The sequence below is a fragment of the Oratosquilla oratoria genome, chromosome 40 (genome assembly GCF_046742065.1).
Source record: "Oratosquilla oratoria isolate Oo_2021 chromosome 40, ASM4674206v1, whole genome shotgun sequence".
Taxonomy (NCBI): Eukaryota; Metazoa; Arthropoda; class Malacostraca; order Stomatopoda; family Squillidae; genus Oratosquilla; species Oratosquilla oratoria.
In genome coordinates this window covers 38,537,904-38,552,415 of record NC_134816.1, presented here as the reverse complement: position 1 = coordinate 38,552,415, position 14,512 = coordinate 38,537,904, and the positions used below count along the sequence as shown (strand labels likewise).

The following is a 14,512-nucleotide window of genomic DNA, read 5'->3' as shown; positions in this document are numbered from 1 at the left end:
GATGGAAATCGACGGCATTTTTGCCTAGTGAAGATAAAAATCGACGGTAATTTTGCCTTGTCTGAAGATGGAAATCGACGGCAGTTTTGCTGTGAACATAGAAATCAACGGTAGTTTTGCTGTGAACATAGAAATCAACGGTATATTTGACTAGTGTGGATATGGAAATCGACGGTAGTTTGCCTAGTGTGAAGATGAAAATCGACGGCATTTTTGCAGTGAAGATAGTAATCGACGATATTTGGCCTAGTGTGAAGATAAAAATCGATGGCATTTTTGCTTAGTGTGAAGATCGTAATCGACGGTATTTTGTCGTGATGAAAATCGACGGCAGTTGTGCCTAGTGTGTACATGGAAATCAACGGTATTTTTGCCTAGTGTGTAGATGGAAATCTACGAAAGTTTTGCAGTGTGAAGGAAATCTACGGTATTTTTGCCTATAGATGGAAATCGACGGTATTTTTGCCTAGTGTGAAGATAGAAATTGATGGTGTTATTGCATAGCTTAAGACGTGAAAGGGAAATCAAGGTGTTATGGTATCAGGGAACGAAATTTTCTGAGAAAGCCGTGCAGAGAAAAATGTGTAAAAAAGAATATAGACGATGAATTTTGACAATTGTGTTCTGAGCGAAACATTGAGAAAATCCTTAAATACACGTAGAGAAAAGTTTTGAAAATATAGGAAAGATGATGAATTTTGACAATTGTGTTGAACGAAACATTGAGAAAATTTTAAACACGTGGAAAGATGGATAAAAATATTGAAAATATGATGGAATTTGATGCAACGTGACGTCATAACGTCGGCATCGGAGCGCGGGAAGATTTTTCGGTCCTTGTGCATGGTCATCGCGCGTAGGCAACCTTTTCCTTGACTTTTGGCGAAGAAATGTTTCTGTATTTTGATTTGATTTGATTTATGAAATTTTTTGGCTCGAAGACCAAGCGCCGGAGCCGGTAGGCCATTCAGCGCAATTCTGTATTTTGAAGACCAAAAACTCGATGGAGATGACCAGGAAACTTTATATATACAAAAATAGTGTTTTCTATCGACGTCACGAAAATAATGACAGCAATGGAGCGCGGTGCATTGTGGGATTAATGACGTTTCCCAATGAGAGAATCTAAACATTTGTTTTTCTTTTCCTTTTTGTCATCTATGCATGAACACAATTGTATGATAACACTAAGAAACTTTCAGTAATTTTACGGTACTATACTGGCAGCTGGGGCTTCCATCTTTCTACTGTAAAAAATTACGGTCACACCGAAATTTTTTTTTAGTCACACCAATTTTTTTTTACAGTATAATCCCATATTTTCCACAAGGATATTATATAAAAAAAAAAATTGGGGGGGGAATATGCCTATATGTGGCATATATGTGTGAGGAATGCTTCCTAATGAAATGCCTTCAGGTGATATAATCTCTTACAAACATTAAAAAAAAAAAAAAAAATTAACTGGCTAGCTGGCAATGGGAACATACAGGACTCTCTGCACTTGAAGTATTAACACTAACAAATGAAAATATGTTCATTCCAAAGAAAATTTAACATACTTTTTAAACTGGTAGCCTAGCTTATAGTACAAAAATAAACTTACATAACACAAAAAGAGCATTGTAGGTATTGTGCTTGAGACCCATTACCATTATTCTACTGAAGCCAATACAAGAATTTATTCATAACCTTGACTATTAAAATGATAAAAATACTGATGTATAAAGCAATTTAGGAATAAATAATTGTGCAAAGAAAAATATATGTACATATAACACTTTTTTCCCATCAAAGTTAAAGAATCACAACATTTAACTAAATAACTACTAAGATCAAATCCTTAAGAGAATAAATGATGCAATGTACTAAGTATAAACAAATTTAAAAGAAATCCTTTCATAATACCCAAACAGTACTTTTTATGACAAAAAACTGAACACTTTGTGAAATAAAATTACAGATCCAGTTTTATTCAAGATTCAATGAATACTTGTCACAAGGATAATATTTTCTTGGAAAATATGCCTATATGAGGCCTATATGTCAATGTGAAGAATGCTACCTAATTAAATGTACCGGTAGTCTTCAAGTGATATAATCTCTTACAAGCATTAACAAAAAAAGAAAAAGAAACTAAACTGGCTGTCTGGCAATGGGAACATACAGAACTCTAAGCACTTGAAGTATTATGACTAACAAATGAATATATGTTTATTCGAAAGAAAATTTAACATACTTTTTTTAACGTAACTCTAATTTTTAGTACAAAATAATAATACTTTTATTTCAGGCACACATGGCCCATATATATATATACATACAGTGTAAAAAAGTTTTAAAATGGATAAATAAAAACTATGTACAAGGTGTATAAACCTACGGGCAGTACGAAAATAAACCTACATAACACAAAAAGAGCATTGTAGGTATTGTGCTTGAGACCCATTACCATTATCCTACTGAAGCCAATACAAGAATTTATTCATAACCTTGCTGACTGTTGAAATGATCAAAATACTGATTTATAAAGCAATTTACAAATAAATAATTATGCAAAGAAAACTATATGTATATATAAACAACACTTTTTCCCATCAAAGTTAGAGAATCACAACATTCTCACATGCTCCGGCTGATCTGGCTGGTGATGTTTCAACAGATTAAACAGAGACAGCACCTTTGGGCTAACAGGAGCCACCTTCTTTTTTTTGGGGTCCTTTGTGGATTTTGGTCCCAGAATTTGGGTCGATCTTCATGAAGAACCTGCATGGAAAATTCAATTTAACATTTAAAGTTACTTCAGTCATGGAGTGCTATTTTGGATTGTAAATGAAATACATGTATTTCAGCAACTATCTTTATTGAATCTAGCTTTACTGATCCACTTGAACAAGTACCTCTGAACAAACTCCAAAGTAAACCCAGCATTTGATGGGTATTTTACATCCATGATGAAAAATAGCTCAAACATGAGAGCAAAGGCCTGGATGAAGCATGGAATGTCCCTCATGACGATCACTCCATCTGACGCCAAGTAGAAATTTGATCCATTGTAAAGGCAAGGGGTTCCTTCAAAAAATATATAAACACATTTAATGACTTGACACTTGAAGACCTAGAGAAAGGTGACTATTGTGTGAGGCAAATATCACTGCAATAGAAACACATTAACAATTTCAAGGCTTCTAAACACTTTCATTTGCCAGGGCTCAACATTAACAGCTCTTTACTTGTTCAGGATAAGTAGGAATTCAAAAAAGGAAATCATGGTTGGACAAACAGAAGTTTCCTGATTAAAATAAAGAGGCCATGGAATAGTGTTGGAGCAAGTAATTTCCATATTAGAATATTTTATGAATCCACATATACTTACCAACTGCAATCAAACATGGCGTTTTTGGGAAGTCTGCTTCCTCTGTCAGTCTGTTCACATCATATGGTTTCTAGAAAAGAAATACAGCAATTAATTATTCATATAATTTCAACATCAATCTTTTTTCCAAGTCATGTGTACATCACCAATAAATTCTCAACTTAATATATTGCCTAAAATGTCCTGGATACTGAATAATTCTAATATTATTTAAAGTTTTTATGTTATGTTGCAGCTTTTATAAACCTTTTTTTTTTTTTTTTTTTAAATATCTTTTAATTCTGTAGTTGCTTAACAAGTACAGTATAAATCCTACCTCTGCAACTCGAAAAGGATTCTTTTGCCTCTTGAAATTATGCCATGATGAGGGTGATTGTTGCCACCTGGTAGGGCAACTGATTTCCCACTTCTTCACACGCTTTTTTTGCACATCTTAGTCTGCCCCTCAGTTTCTTTGCAAGTTTGGATTTTACTCTGCTTTCTTCTTCAAAAGAGTCAACAATAAGTTGCTGCTTCTCCCCAAAAGCCTCCAGCATTCTGCCTTGACAACTGAAGCCCATCAGTTGTTGAAAGTGACCATCCAAAGCTTCTGCTGTAAACAGAGCTGGCCATTTGTCCCTCAGCTCGAATGTGCTGCAGCCCTTCATAATCATTACCCTCTGAGGGTAATACTCAAACTCAGGACCAGATTGTTCCTCAGGGGGGTCAGGCAATTTATTTGTTGGTCCATAACTTGATTTTTTTTTATTACTGCAGCTTCTTCACTGTCAGAATCTTCAGCAATTATCTTTATTTTGTACTGCCCACGCCTCTCAGTCTCCGCTCTAGCAACCAGCTGGTTGAGAACAGAATCATATCCTCTGCCAATACTGGTGCCAGCCACTTGCACATCTTTGAGGCATGGGAAGATGTCAATCACTTTTTTAGCAATCACCTCCATGTGGCATCGATAAGGCTTTGGGTGCACCTGCAGTACTTTGGCCACCACATGTCTGACAATGGCCCTCCTATCTCTGGGAGACAGCTCTGCAGTTCCACCATGCTTCAGCACTCTATGAACTACCTTCCTGACCCCCTTTGGCCTGTCTTCGTCCTCAAATGTCAGCTCAACAGTTGAGGGCCATGTTGCACAGTGAGCACTTGGGGATGGTGACTGGCTGTCAGGAACTATGGACCTCAAGGGGGTGTGAGGTATCAGTCGTAGGGGACTGCTTGCCTCACTGACAACTTGAGGGTTATCATCCACTGTAAAATATAACAAATGAATTTAATTAAACTGACCAGGTTCTGCCCAATGTGGATGGCCCTGATCAGGACCACATCCCCACCCACTTGTCATGGCCAACTCTAAATCGGGCCTGCCCATTCATAGCATTCATTTGATTTCTCAATTTTCCCAAAATGCTCTTAAAGGTATTTCAATTTCCAATACACATTCTAAGTACAGATTTCTATTTTAAAAAGGCCAGGAAGTGTACTCACTTTGTTTACTGCTACTTACAGAAAATATATTTTACTGGCTTCATTCTGTCTTGATGTTTTCATGTTTAGATAATGATGGATGCCTGTGAACCCATTTTAGGGGTAAGGACTTTCTTTTTTTTTTTTTTTTTTTTTTTTGCTTGTCAACCCAAGTTAAATCTCCTACAGACACAAACATACCACTTGACTTACCCTGGGCTGTCCATGTCTCCATGAGGGCTCTGGCCATTATAGGCTTCAGTGCTGCATGAAGGTCGATGTCCTTTATAAGCCTCAACTCATCATCTCTATCCACTCCAACATCCTCCAGGCACTTCATCACTTCTTCTAGCTTGTGTTCAAGCTTAAGTTTCACCAGCCCAGACATGACTAGGTCTTTCACTTCATCCATGTTTAAAAATGATACAGCCACTGGAAAATGACAGTATGTAGTCCAGAAACAGCTACACACCACCAAATGCAAGATATGAGATGTATAAAAAAAAATCAATTCAAAACTGTTTGGAAGAGGTATATTTGATAAGCTTAGCACAACTGGCACATGATAAGTTTATTAAATGAAGAAAATTCTGACAAGTATGTAAAGAGAAAATCAGCTTTTTTATATTTGAAAAATAGAATAGTTCGCTTTTTCACTTTCAGTGAGATGGGGGAAGAGGTCTCACACACACACTAATCAATACTTATACACTTGTCTGAAAGGTATGCAAGTTCAACAAAAGTGCTGAGATTCCATGCTTAATTTTTTTTTCTTACCTACCTACATAATTTTTTCAAGACATGTTAATCTAAACAAATTTTTTTTAGGCTGGCTTGTATTTGGATTGCACATAAATCTGCTTGTGTACATATATTTATGTAGGAACAGTGTATTTTAATGAAGTTCCCCAATCCTGTCCAAGCTTGTAGATGTTATGGGGTGCATAACTCAAATTTACACATTTTGTACTCTTTACAGACTGTGAGGATCCATGACATATTAGCAAGCCAGAGGTTGGCACACAAATGAACTGATAGGTTTGCACAACAAAAAGTCATTTGCGTAGAGCTGATGGCCAGGGGTAGTTGCTGCTGTTTGGCCCCCAACTCTTGGGGTTGGGGGGTGGTCCCACGACGTAGACGTTGCAGCTCGCACTTCTAAGCTACCAGAAGAGGCTGGACGACCGTGTTGTGAACAGCTGCCCAGGATGTAACACTTCACCCCATACCATACAACACATAATGGAAGACTGCATTATACACAATCATGCACGCAAACAACACAACATACACTCTATAAAGGATTTGTGGGAAAACCCAGTTTCGGCTGTGGCCTTCCTTGGGGAGACGGGACTGCTCGGACAGACAGTCTAGGGAACGACAACAACAACAACAACAAAAAGTCATTTCTTTCACCAAAATAAGGATAATTTTTCCTTCCAGAAAACCATCCTCGTTCTTTTCTAGAAGCAAGGCTTGGTCTTTTCAGTACTCGGTACCTTTAAATACTGCTGTTTTAATATGTCCATCAAGAATGTCAAGCTTGAAATCTAAAGAATGTTTTATTTGAAAGGCAGCAGGGAAGAGACAACCAGCACTGTAAAATGCCTGTAGCAACTGATGTCTTTTGGCAAGTGATTTGGGGAGATTTTTTAAATTATGAAGACCTCTAGCACACTTTTTAAAGTATGAGTGTTTGCTCTCAAATCTCATTGTCCACAATCGGATCAGTGGACCAAATCTGACAATTAGCTCAGGGTAGTGACAGAGAAAATGATGTTTTGGTCTAAGGTTGGTGTTTGGGAATATGGTAGCTCTGTAATCAATATAATCTTCAATTAGAGAAGCCAAGAAGACAATCTGACCTTGGGCTATAGCTGGAGCACAAACCAATTCAACTATCAACTTTAATTTTAAATAAAGCTGCCAGTCTTCATCATTGGTATCTTTAACTAAATCCCCAATATACACAGAAAACAGCCTGAGAAAAACCCAATTTTGAACAGCATGGCCCACCAGTCTGTCATTATTCCTAGTTACACCGCCTGGTCTATCCAAGCTATCAGTTCCTGATAAGACCAGGTTAAATATCTTGCTATTCAATTTGTCATAACTAAACCACTTCTTGTTGACAAGATTATGTATGATGAGTGGCATGTCATATGACACTACACCTTTAAAGAGATCATGCCCCAAGCAAGGTGGCAGTCCTGGATTTGCAACATGAAAATGTGTCAACTGGTTAAAAACTGAATCAAATTTAATACCATGATGAGAAGCAAGGTTAGCATGCTCATCAATGTATTTAATATCCCTGGTGTAACTCTCTACAGATCTCCTAGTCCCAAGTTTGTAAGGTGTCTCTCTGAAGGAGTCCAAGTCAAGTGTGCAAAATCTGCAAATGTATTGGTGTCTAAAACTCTCCACAAATCCACCAATTCCATGAGATCCAAGATTATCTCCAACAATTGCACAAACAGTGCCTTGAATATTCTTTTCACCTTCAACAGTTTTCACTTCTATGCCTGTAGTTTCCAGTGACTGCAGATCTTTCACTAGTCTTGAAAACACTTTATCTTGCCCAAACTGCAGATCCGACTCGGCGAATAGCATAACCAGTTGCATATGGTCAATGGATGACCGTAAATGTGAATCAATATTAGCCAAGGTAAAATAGACACCTACAACTTAATGCTTCTTCCTGGCTGATCCCAGAGGATTCACCACTTCAAAGGCATCTTGGTACAAAATAATTTGGAATGATTCCTGCTGAAATAAAGATCTAAATACTGTCCCATCTTTAACATCTCTGAGTATCTCAGGCATCTCATTTTCTGCAGTACGAGCTTCTGGGACATTATGTAAATTTATGAAAGCAGGATAACTATCATACATAAATTTTATACTCTCTTTAATTGGGATGTATTGAGCATATCTTGCACTGTTTTCATCATCATGTCCAAGATATATTGGTCTTAGATGCAAAGAAGGAAATTTGTTCTCATAATATGTTTTCCTAGTTTGTTCTGATCTTAAGGGACCATTCATACTACTCCGAAAAATCCCTGCTCCACTGTCTCAAGAATTCCTTGAATTTTGTCATTTTCTACACCTGCCTCAATCAATTTTTCACATAATTTTTTTTGTATATGTTTATTCTCTTATCTGTTGTATGCATCTGACTTCATCTACAATTTTTTGTACTGTTTTAGCAGGTATAATAAATTTTGCTTCTAAATTCAAGTAAAATAATGCTAATTCCCTCAAAAGTAGCTCTTCCTTCATCTCATCCGAGAGCAAATCATCATCATCTGTATCATTATTCAGTGAAACATAATTTTCATCAATTTCCATTTCTAAGATTTCATTAACAGAGAAATCAGTTTCCTCTGTGCTAATTTGGAAACAGCTATCTTGCAATAATGTGAGTCCAATATCTATGTTTCCTAGTTAGATGTGATGTAAAAGATGAGGTCACACCAAATGTTTTCTGAGTTTTTAAAAGGATATGTTCCCCCCACCCAAAAACCCCGGTTTCCCACATTTTCCCCCCCAGATCGTTTGGGAGGAGAGGTAGGCCAAAGTGCATTACTTTAACAATTAACATATACAAAACTACGCAATTCCGAAGGAAATGAAGTACACCATCGTTCACATCACAACATTTATCACTAGGAACACATGAGCCAGATATCAAGTTGTATGGTTGGCCGTTGTATGTTTTCCGCAAACATCTCGGAGGTGGGTGTGCCAAGTGAGCTCTGCAAAAGCAACCTTTTTCTACAGTAAATAGTAAGATCTGATAAGTGATACTGATCATAAACTCAGCTATCGATACATTGTATCAGCATAATGTCGAAATCAGGAAAGAAAAAAATTATGAGAATACAGGTGGAGTCAAAGGTAAACAAACTGTGGCACACAAGATGGAAGATAACACTTCAAATTACAAATGCGGGAAGTGTGAGTTGAAAGTTTCAGACGATGATGAAGCTATTTGTTGTGATATCTGTGAAATATGGTTCCACAGAGCTTGTGAGAATATGCCAAATGAAGTTTAACCCCTTCCATACGGTGCCACACACGTAGGCGTCATGGACTTAGATCTCGGTGGCAGCAGCCAATGCCAGCCGTACGACGTGTCGGAATAATACTCGCATCATAAAATATAGTCACCGCTCATATCGATCGTTCTCTCTTCACCCGTGAATTTTGATAACCATAGAAAATGCGATTACAAACGAATTAGAAAGAATGTCATTATGGAGGGGCGACTACAATAAATATAATCAAGACGCCAATATGGCAGCCTCGCGAATACACTCGTTCCCCATGACGCCTACGTGTGCGGCACCGTATGGAAGGGGTTATGAGTATATGCAAAAAGTGGGAAATCAAATCCTATGGAACTGTCAGCATTGCAAACATGGTTGTGTTAAGATCTACAACACCATGAAGACAATAATAAGCAAACAAGAGAAACTGGAAGAGAAAATGGAACAGGTTGGTCAAATTGTGGTCTCAGAACAGAGCAAAGGTGAGGAAGTAATAAGTAAACTGGAAGCTCTTAAGAGTGCTGAATGAAAATATGGTAGAACAATTTGAGGGAGTCAAGAACAGATTAGAAGCAACAGAGAAAAAGACAGTAGAAATAGAAGAAGAGTGCAAGCTACTTAAGAATAATGGTGTGAATGGGAAGGAAGGAATAGTTACTGCACCTTTGGGTGACATGGGAAGACTAGAAAATAAGATTGCAAAACTTGAAGAATTGAGGGATGAAGAAGCAAGGAAAAACAATATAGTGATACAAGGGGTACCAGAGAGTGCAGCAGAGGAGAGAAGGATGAGAAATAAAGAGGATGCAGATTTTCTTAAAGAGTTGTTTGTTGGAGCCATGGAGCTTGATAGCAATGCTCTTGTGATAAATAAAATGTTTAGATTGGGCACTATGAATGAAAATTCCACAAGACCAAGACCCTTACTGGTGGGCTTTGATTCAGAGAGCTTGAAGAATATGGTACTAAAGAGAATAGTCAATCTCAGAGGACGTGAGAAATATAGAGATGTCAAAATCCATTGTGACATGACCAAGGCCCAAAGAGAGAAGCAGAAAGAGTTGACTGAGGAAGCAAAGAGAAGGGAAGCAAATGATCAGTCGGGAAAGTTCATTTACCGGGTGAGGGGTCCACTTGGGAAAAGAAAAGTGGTAAAAATACAGCGGAATCATTAATCTGCTGGTACACAAACGCTGACACCTTGGCAAATAAAATGACTGAACTAAGAACTAGAATATTACATGTACATAATGGACCTGATATTATACTTATTAATGAAGTAAAACCAAAAAACTGTCGATATGACTTGGTATCAAGTGAATTACAAATAGATGGATACAAAATGTTTACTAACATTATGGATGAATTAGGAAGAGGTATAGTAATCTATGTCAAAAAAAATATGCATGCACGAGAAATTAAACTAATAACCAATTATCAGGAATCTGTGTGGATTAAAATACAATTACAGGGAAAGGATGAAATACTAGTAGGTTGTATATACAGAAGTCCTAACAGTGAAGAAGAAAATAATAGTAATCTAAGAAAACTTAGCAAGGAGGCAATAGAAATGAACACATCCCATGTACTCATCACTGGGGACTTTAATTTCCCTGAAATTAGCTGGCAAAGATGGACAACCCAGAATGGTATAAATAGTGAAGAATACCTATTTTTGGAAACTTTGAGAGATACTTATATGTTCCAGCATGTTAAGGAAGTAACAAGAGGAAGAGGTACTGACAACCCCAGTCTTTTGGACTTAGTCTTGACTAATGAGGAGGATATGATAAATTCAGTTACAACCTTATCACCCCTGGGCAAGAGTGACCATAGCTTACTGAAATTCGACTACAATTGTTACATACGGAGAATTCCAACAAAAAGACAGGTCTTCTTCTATGATAAAGGTGATTATGAAGCAATGAGAAAAGATTTTCCCCAGAAATGGACAGAGAAGGTACTAAAAATTGATGGACTTGAGGACAAATGGTCTACTGTGAAGAACAAATTAAAAGAGGTGGAAAGCATATATGTTCCTAGTAGAACCTATGATAGTAGTTTAGCCAGAGATAGACACAGACTTATTAAATTGGACGAGGGCACCAAAATGGCCATTAAGAAGAAAAACAGAAGTTGGTCTCGGTACATGGAAACCAAAAACAGTGACAAGTTGCAGGAATATAAGAAATGGAGGAACAAAGTACAGTGTCTGACCAGAAAACTTCAGAAAAAAAGAGGAAAAAGACATAGTAGGTCAAGTTAAAGAGAAATCCAAGAAATTCTGGAGTTTCATCAAAAGTAAACTTAAAACAGTGACTAGAGTTACAGACCTAAAAGCCGGGGATGGAAAAATTGCCATAACGGATGAGGAGAAGGCCGAGGTATTATCAGCCTTTTTCTCAAAGGTATTTACCCAGGAACCAGATGGTGAATTGCCACATATACCAGTTCGTAACTTTGATGAACCACTGAATGACTGTCAAGTGAAAGAGGAAGATGTATGGAAAAAACTTGGAAAGCTAAAAGTGGATAAATCACCCGGCCCTGATAATATAAATGCCAGGATCCTAAAGGAACTCAGGGACAACATTACTCCAGTACTGACAGAGTTATTTGAAACATCTATTAGAGAGGGGAAGCTACCGGAAGACTGGAAATCAGCTAATGTGAGTGCAATACACAAAGGAGGAGATAAATCTGAGGTCAACAACTATCGCCCTGTGAGCCTCACATGTATTACTTGCAAAGTTCTTGAATCCATTATAAGGGACCACATTATGGAACACATGACACGTAATGATTTGTTTTCAGACAGTCAGTTTGGATTTCTAACAGGTAGGTCAACTGTTCTTCAGCTGCTACATGTTATTGACAAATGGACCAGAGTCATTGACGATGGAGGAGAAACTGATGCAATATTCTTACATTTTCAAAAAGCATTTGATAAAGTCCCTCATCAAAGACTTCTAAGAAAGCTTGCCGGATATGGTGTGGGCGGTAATGTCCTCAGATGGATCACCTCATTTTTGCTGGAGAGGAGGCAGAGTCCAAATCAATGGAACATTCTCAAAATATCAAAGAGTACACAGTGGCATTCCCCAAGGCAGTATACTTGGACCAGTGCTTTTTGTCATATATATCAATGATTTACCTAGCTGTGTACAGTCGGACCTGTTCTTATTCGCAGATGACACTAAAATTTTCCGAGAAATTAAAAATGAAGAAGACAGACATAAATTACAAGAAAACTTGGACTCCCTGCAAGAATGGTCAAGAACATGGTTAATGCCATTCCACCCCCAGAAGTGCAAACACATGAAAGTAAGTGGAGGGCGTAGGCAAACAAAAGACACAGTATATTATATGCCACGTGGTGAGGAAAATGAAACAGTGGTTCAGAGAAGTGTCAAGGAGAAAGACCTAGGCTTGCTTACTGATGAGAGTTTATCCTTTGGTGACCACATACAGGAAAAAGTGAACAAAGCCAACCAGATCATGGGAATGATTAGGCGATCTTTTGTATACCTTGATATACCAACATTTCGCACTCTTTTTAAGGCAATTGTTCGACCTCACTTGGAATATGCTCAGTCCGTCTGGTCACCTTATAAGAAAAAAGATATTAGGACAATAGAAAATGTTCAACGTAGAGCCTCCAAGATGGTGCCACACCTACAAAACCTTAATTATGAGGAAAGACTAAGGAAGCTGGACCTTCCAACTTTAGTATATCGAAGATTACGTGGAGATATGGTGGAGGTCTACAAAATTTTAAATCAGCACTATGACCCTGCTGTTAACATAAATTTCCAATTGAGAAAAGGACCAACTCGGGGCAACATCTTAAAGATCTTCAAACCAAGGAGCCGGACTAGACTGCGACAAGGTGCTTTCCAAGTGAGGGTAGTGGATGCTTGGAACAGCCTCCCCAATAGTGTCATAAAGGCAAAAACTATAAGAGAATTTGAAACGAAACTTGATAAGCACTGGGAGAGACAGGCAATAAAATATGACTATGAAAAAACTATTGCATTTACTGGCACACCCGGCGAAGACCTACCGGAGGATGACCAAGATGTAATTTCTGCATCTGGCCAATCGAAGGTCACCGATCTGGACATATACATAGGTCTAGCGACCTGCGTCCAGTATCAACGTAAGGTAACGTAAGGTAAGGTGTCCATAAATTGTCCGATGTTTTTTCAAATGGCAAATAAAATCTCAAGTTCCTACATTTCTGTTGACAATGGGGTTGAGTACACTTCAGAAGTACACTTTTGGATGCAGTTTTGTCATATAATGAACTACAAGTAGACCTGTACTTATGCTCACGATACACGTGTGTCTTGAAACCAGAATAGCTTGAAAAACTGCACACATTTACAGATTCCACACGGAAATCGATAGTTTGGTGTATTTCTGTGATACTTATAGTGACTGACATATTGCTTCATGTTTGATGCAGAGTATGTACACTGATTACAATTGTACATTGCTACAGTTTAGTGAAATATTTGCCTAAACTATTTATCTGCACTGTAAAATCCAGTCAGTTAGTAGTTACTTTAGAAAATTTGTGGCAACCAGAAAGATTAAAAAATTTGCAGTTAAGGTCGAATTTACAGAGATAAACAATCAATTGGCATCAAATGAGAAATTACTAAAAGAGAATAATGTGCCAGCTGCTAAGAAAAACAAATATACATTCAGGAAATAAGTTTTACCAAATTTCCCTCAATGTTCCGATCTCTTTGTTGGGCTGCAAGATGGTCGCTGTATATAACCCAGAATGCAATGCTCCGCACGTTGTCAGTGCATTATTGAGATAACGCATTTTCTCGGTAAGTTACTGAACTTCCTCAATAATACAGTCATACTGAATATTTTCTAAGTAATGTACCTTATATTTTATAATGCTAAAATTAAAAGAAAAATTAAAACACATTTTCTCAGTAATATACTGAACTTCCTCAGTAATACAGTCATACTGAATATTTTCTCAGTAATGTACCGTATATTTTACAGCCATTTCTTAGAGTGTAAGCAGTTGTTACACATAGATTATATTTCTGACAACAACATATTTCCACCAAAATGGAAGTATTTCTTGTCCAAACTCACCCTTTTTGGCGCATTCCGTGTACTGCAAAGTATCTACATTAAATACAATGTCTTCATTTGATTCCTTCCTTAAAGAACCTAATATTGCAAATTAATCGACAAAAGTAATTATAAAGATACCAAGTATCAAGATGATATAATGTTCATCAAAATTCGCAAACACAGTAGCATATGTACTAGTAGGCCAGTCAATAGGGGGTTGAATAAGGAAAAAAAATAAGGAAAGCTGCAATATGCTTTATTTTCTTCCTAATGTGGTTCTTAATAATGTATTAATTTTGCACCCCTCTACCTTCCCGGATTTAGCCGCCATTTTGAAAAAATGGCGGGAAAAAACGGTTTTTTCCAAATATCTCGCTTGAAATGCATTTTACAGAGAAAGTAGTCGAAACAAAAAATAATCTACATAAAATTTCCTATAATATTTGTCCCTGTCATGTTTTCCATAGGTTGCACCGTTTTTGCGCTAGAGCTGTGGAAAGATTCACATATAATA

General features: G+C 37.3%; 3 protein-coding genes across 4 annotated transcripts; 1 reads left to right on the top strand and 2 right to left on the bottom strand.

Moving 5' to 3' along the window:
• Positions 1–722: 722 nt before the first annotated feature.
• On the bottom strand, positions 723–13,708 carry LOC143020784 (uncharacterized). 2 transcript variants are annotated; one of them, XM_076177530.1, is made up of 5 exons: positions 13,620–13,708; positions 5,051–5,269; positions 3,693–4,621; positions 3,377–3,446; positions 723–2,766 (listed from the first exon to the last, which is right to left on the bottom strand). In XM_076177530.1, the coding sequence occupies exons 2-3, from the start codon at positions 5,247–5,249 to the stop codon at positions 4,029–4,031; spliced, it is 792 nt and encodes a 263-aa protein (XP_076033645.1). In that variant the 5' UTR covers positions 5,250–5,269; positions 13,620–13,708; the 3' UTR covers positions 723–2,766; positions 3,377–3,446; positions 3,693–4,028. The 2 variants fall into 2 exon arrangements, with proteins under 2 accessions (XP_076033645.1, XP_076033644.1); XM_076177529.1 differs by lacking the exon at positions 723–2,766 and adding an exon at positions 3,007–3,072.
• LOC143020536 (uncharacterized) lies at positions 6,323–7,462 on the bottom strand. Its single transcript, XM_076176967.1, has one exon. The coding sequence runs from the start codon at positions 7,460–7,462 to the stop codon at positions 6,323–6,325; it is 1,140 nt and encodes a 379-aa protein (XP_076033082.1).
• LOC143020535 (uncharacterized) lies at positions 9,426–13,931 on the top strand. The gene is made up of 5 exons (XM_076176966.1): positions 9,426–9,854; positions 10,364–11,102; positions 11,209–11,892; positions 12,083–13,051; positions 13,921–13,931. The coding sequence occupies exons 1-5, from the start codon at positions 9,426–9,428 to the stop codon at positions 13,929–13,931; spliced, it is 2,832 nt and encodes a 943-aa protein (XP_076033081.1).
• The last annotated feature ends 581 nt before the right edge of the window (positions 13,932–14,512 follow it).

What these genes read in the sequence shown, in the direction of transcription:
- LOC143020784 (XM_076177530.1), bottom strand. Translation starts at nt 5,249, where the DNA reads ATGGATGAAGTGAAAGACCTAGTCATGTCTGGGCTGGTGAAACTTAAG. An exon ending in GGAGACATGGACAGCCCAGG is followed by an intron (nt 4,622 to 5,050) that starts GTAAGTCAAGTG and finishes TATATTTTACAG; the next exon opens with TGGATGATAACCCTCAAGTT.
- LOC143020536 (XM_076176967.1), bottom strand. Translation starts at nt 7,462, where the DNA reads ATGCAACTGGTTATGCTATTCGCCGAGTCGGATCTGCAGTTTGGGCAA.
- LOC143020535 (XM_076176966.1), top strand. Translation starts at nt 9,426, where the DNA reads ATGGTAGAACAATTTGAGGGAGTCAAGAACAGATTAGAAGCAACAGAG. An exon ending in CAGAGAGCTTGAAGAATATG is followed by an intron (nt 9,855 to 10,363) that starts GTACTAAAGAGA and finishes ATACAATTACAG; the next exon opens with GGAAAGGATGAAATACTAGT. An exon ending in ATGGAGGAACAAAGTACAGT is followed by an intron (nt 11,103 to 11,208) that starts GTCTGACCAGAA and finishes AACTTAAAACAG; the next exon opens with TGACTAGAGTTACAGACCTA.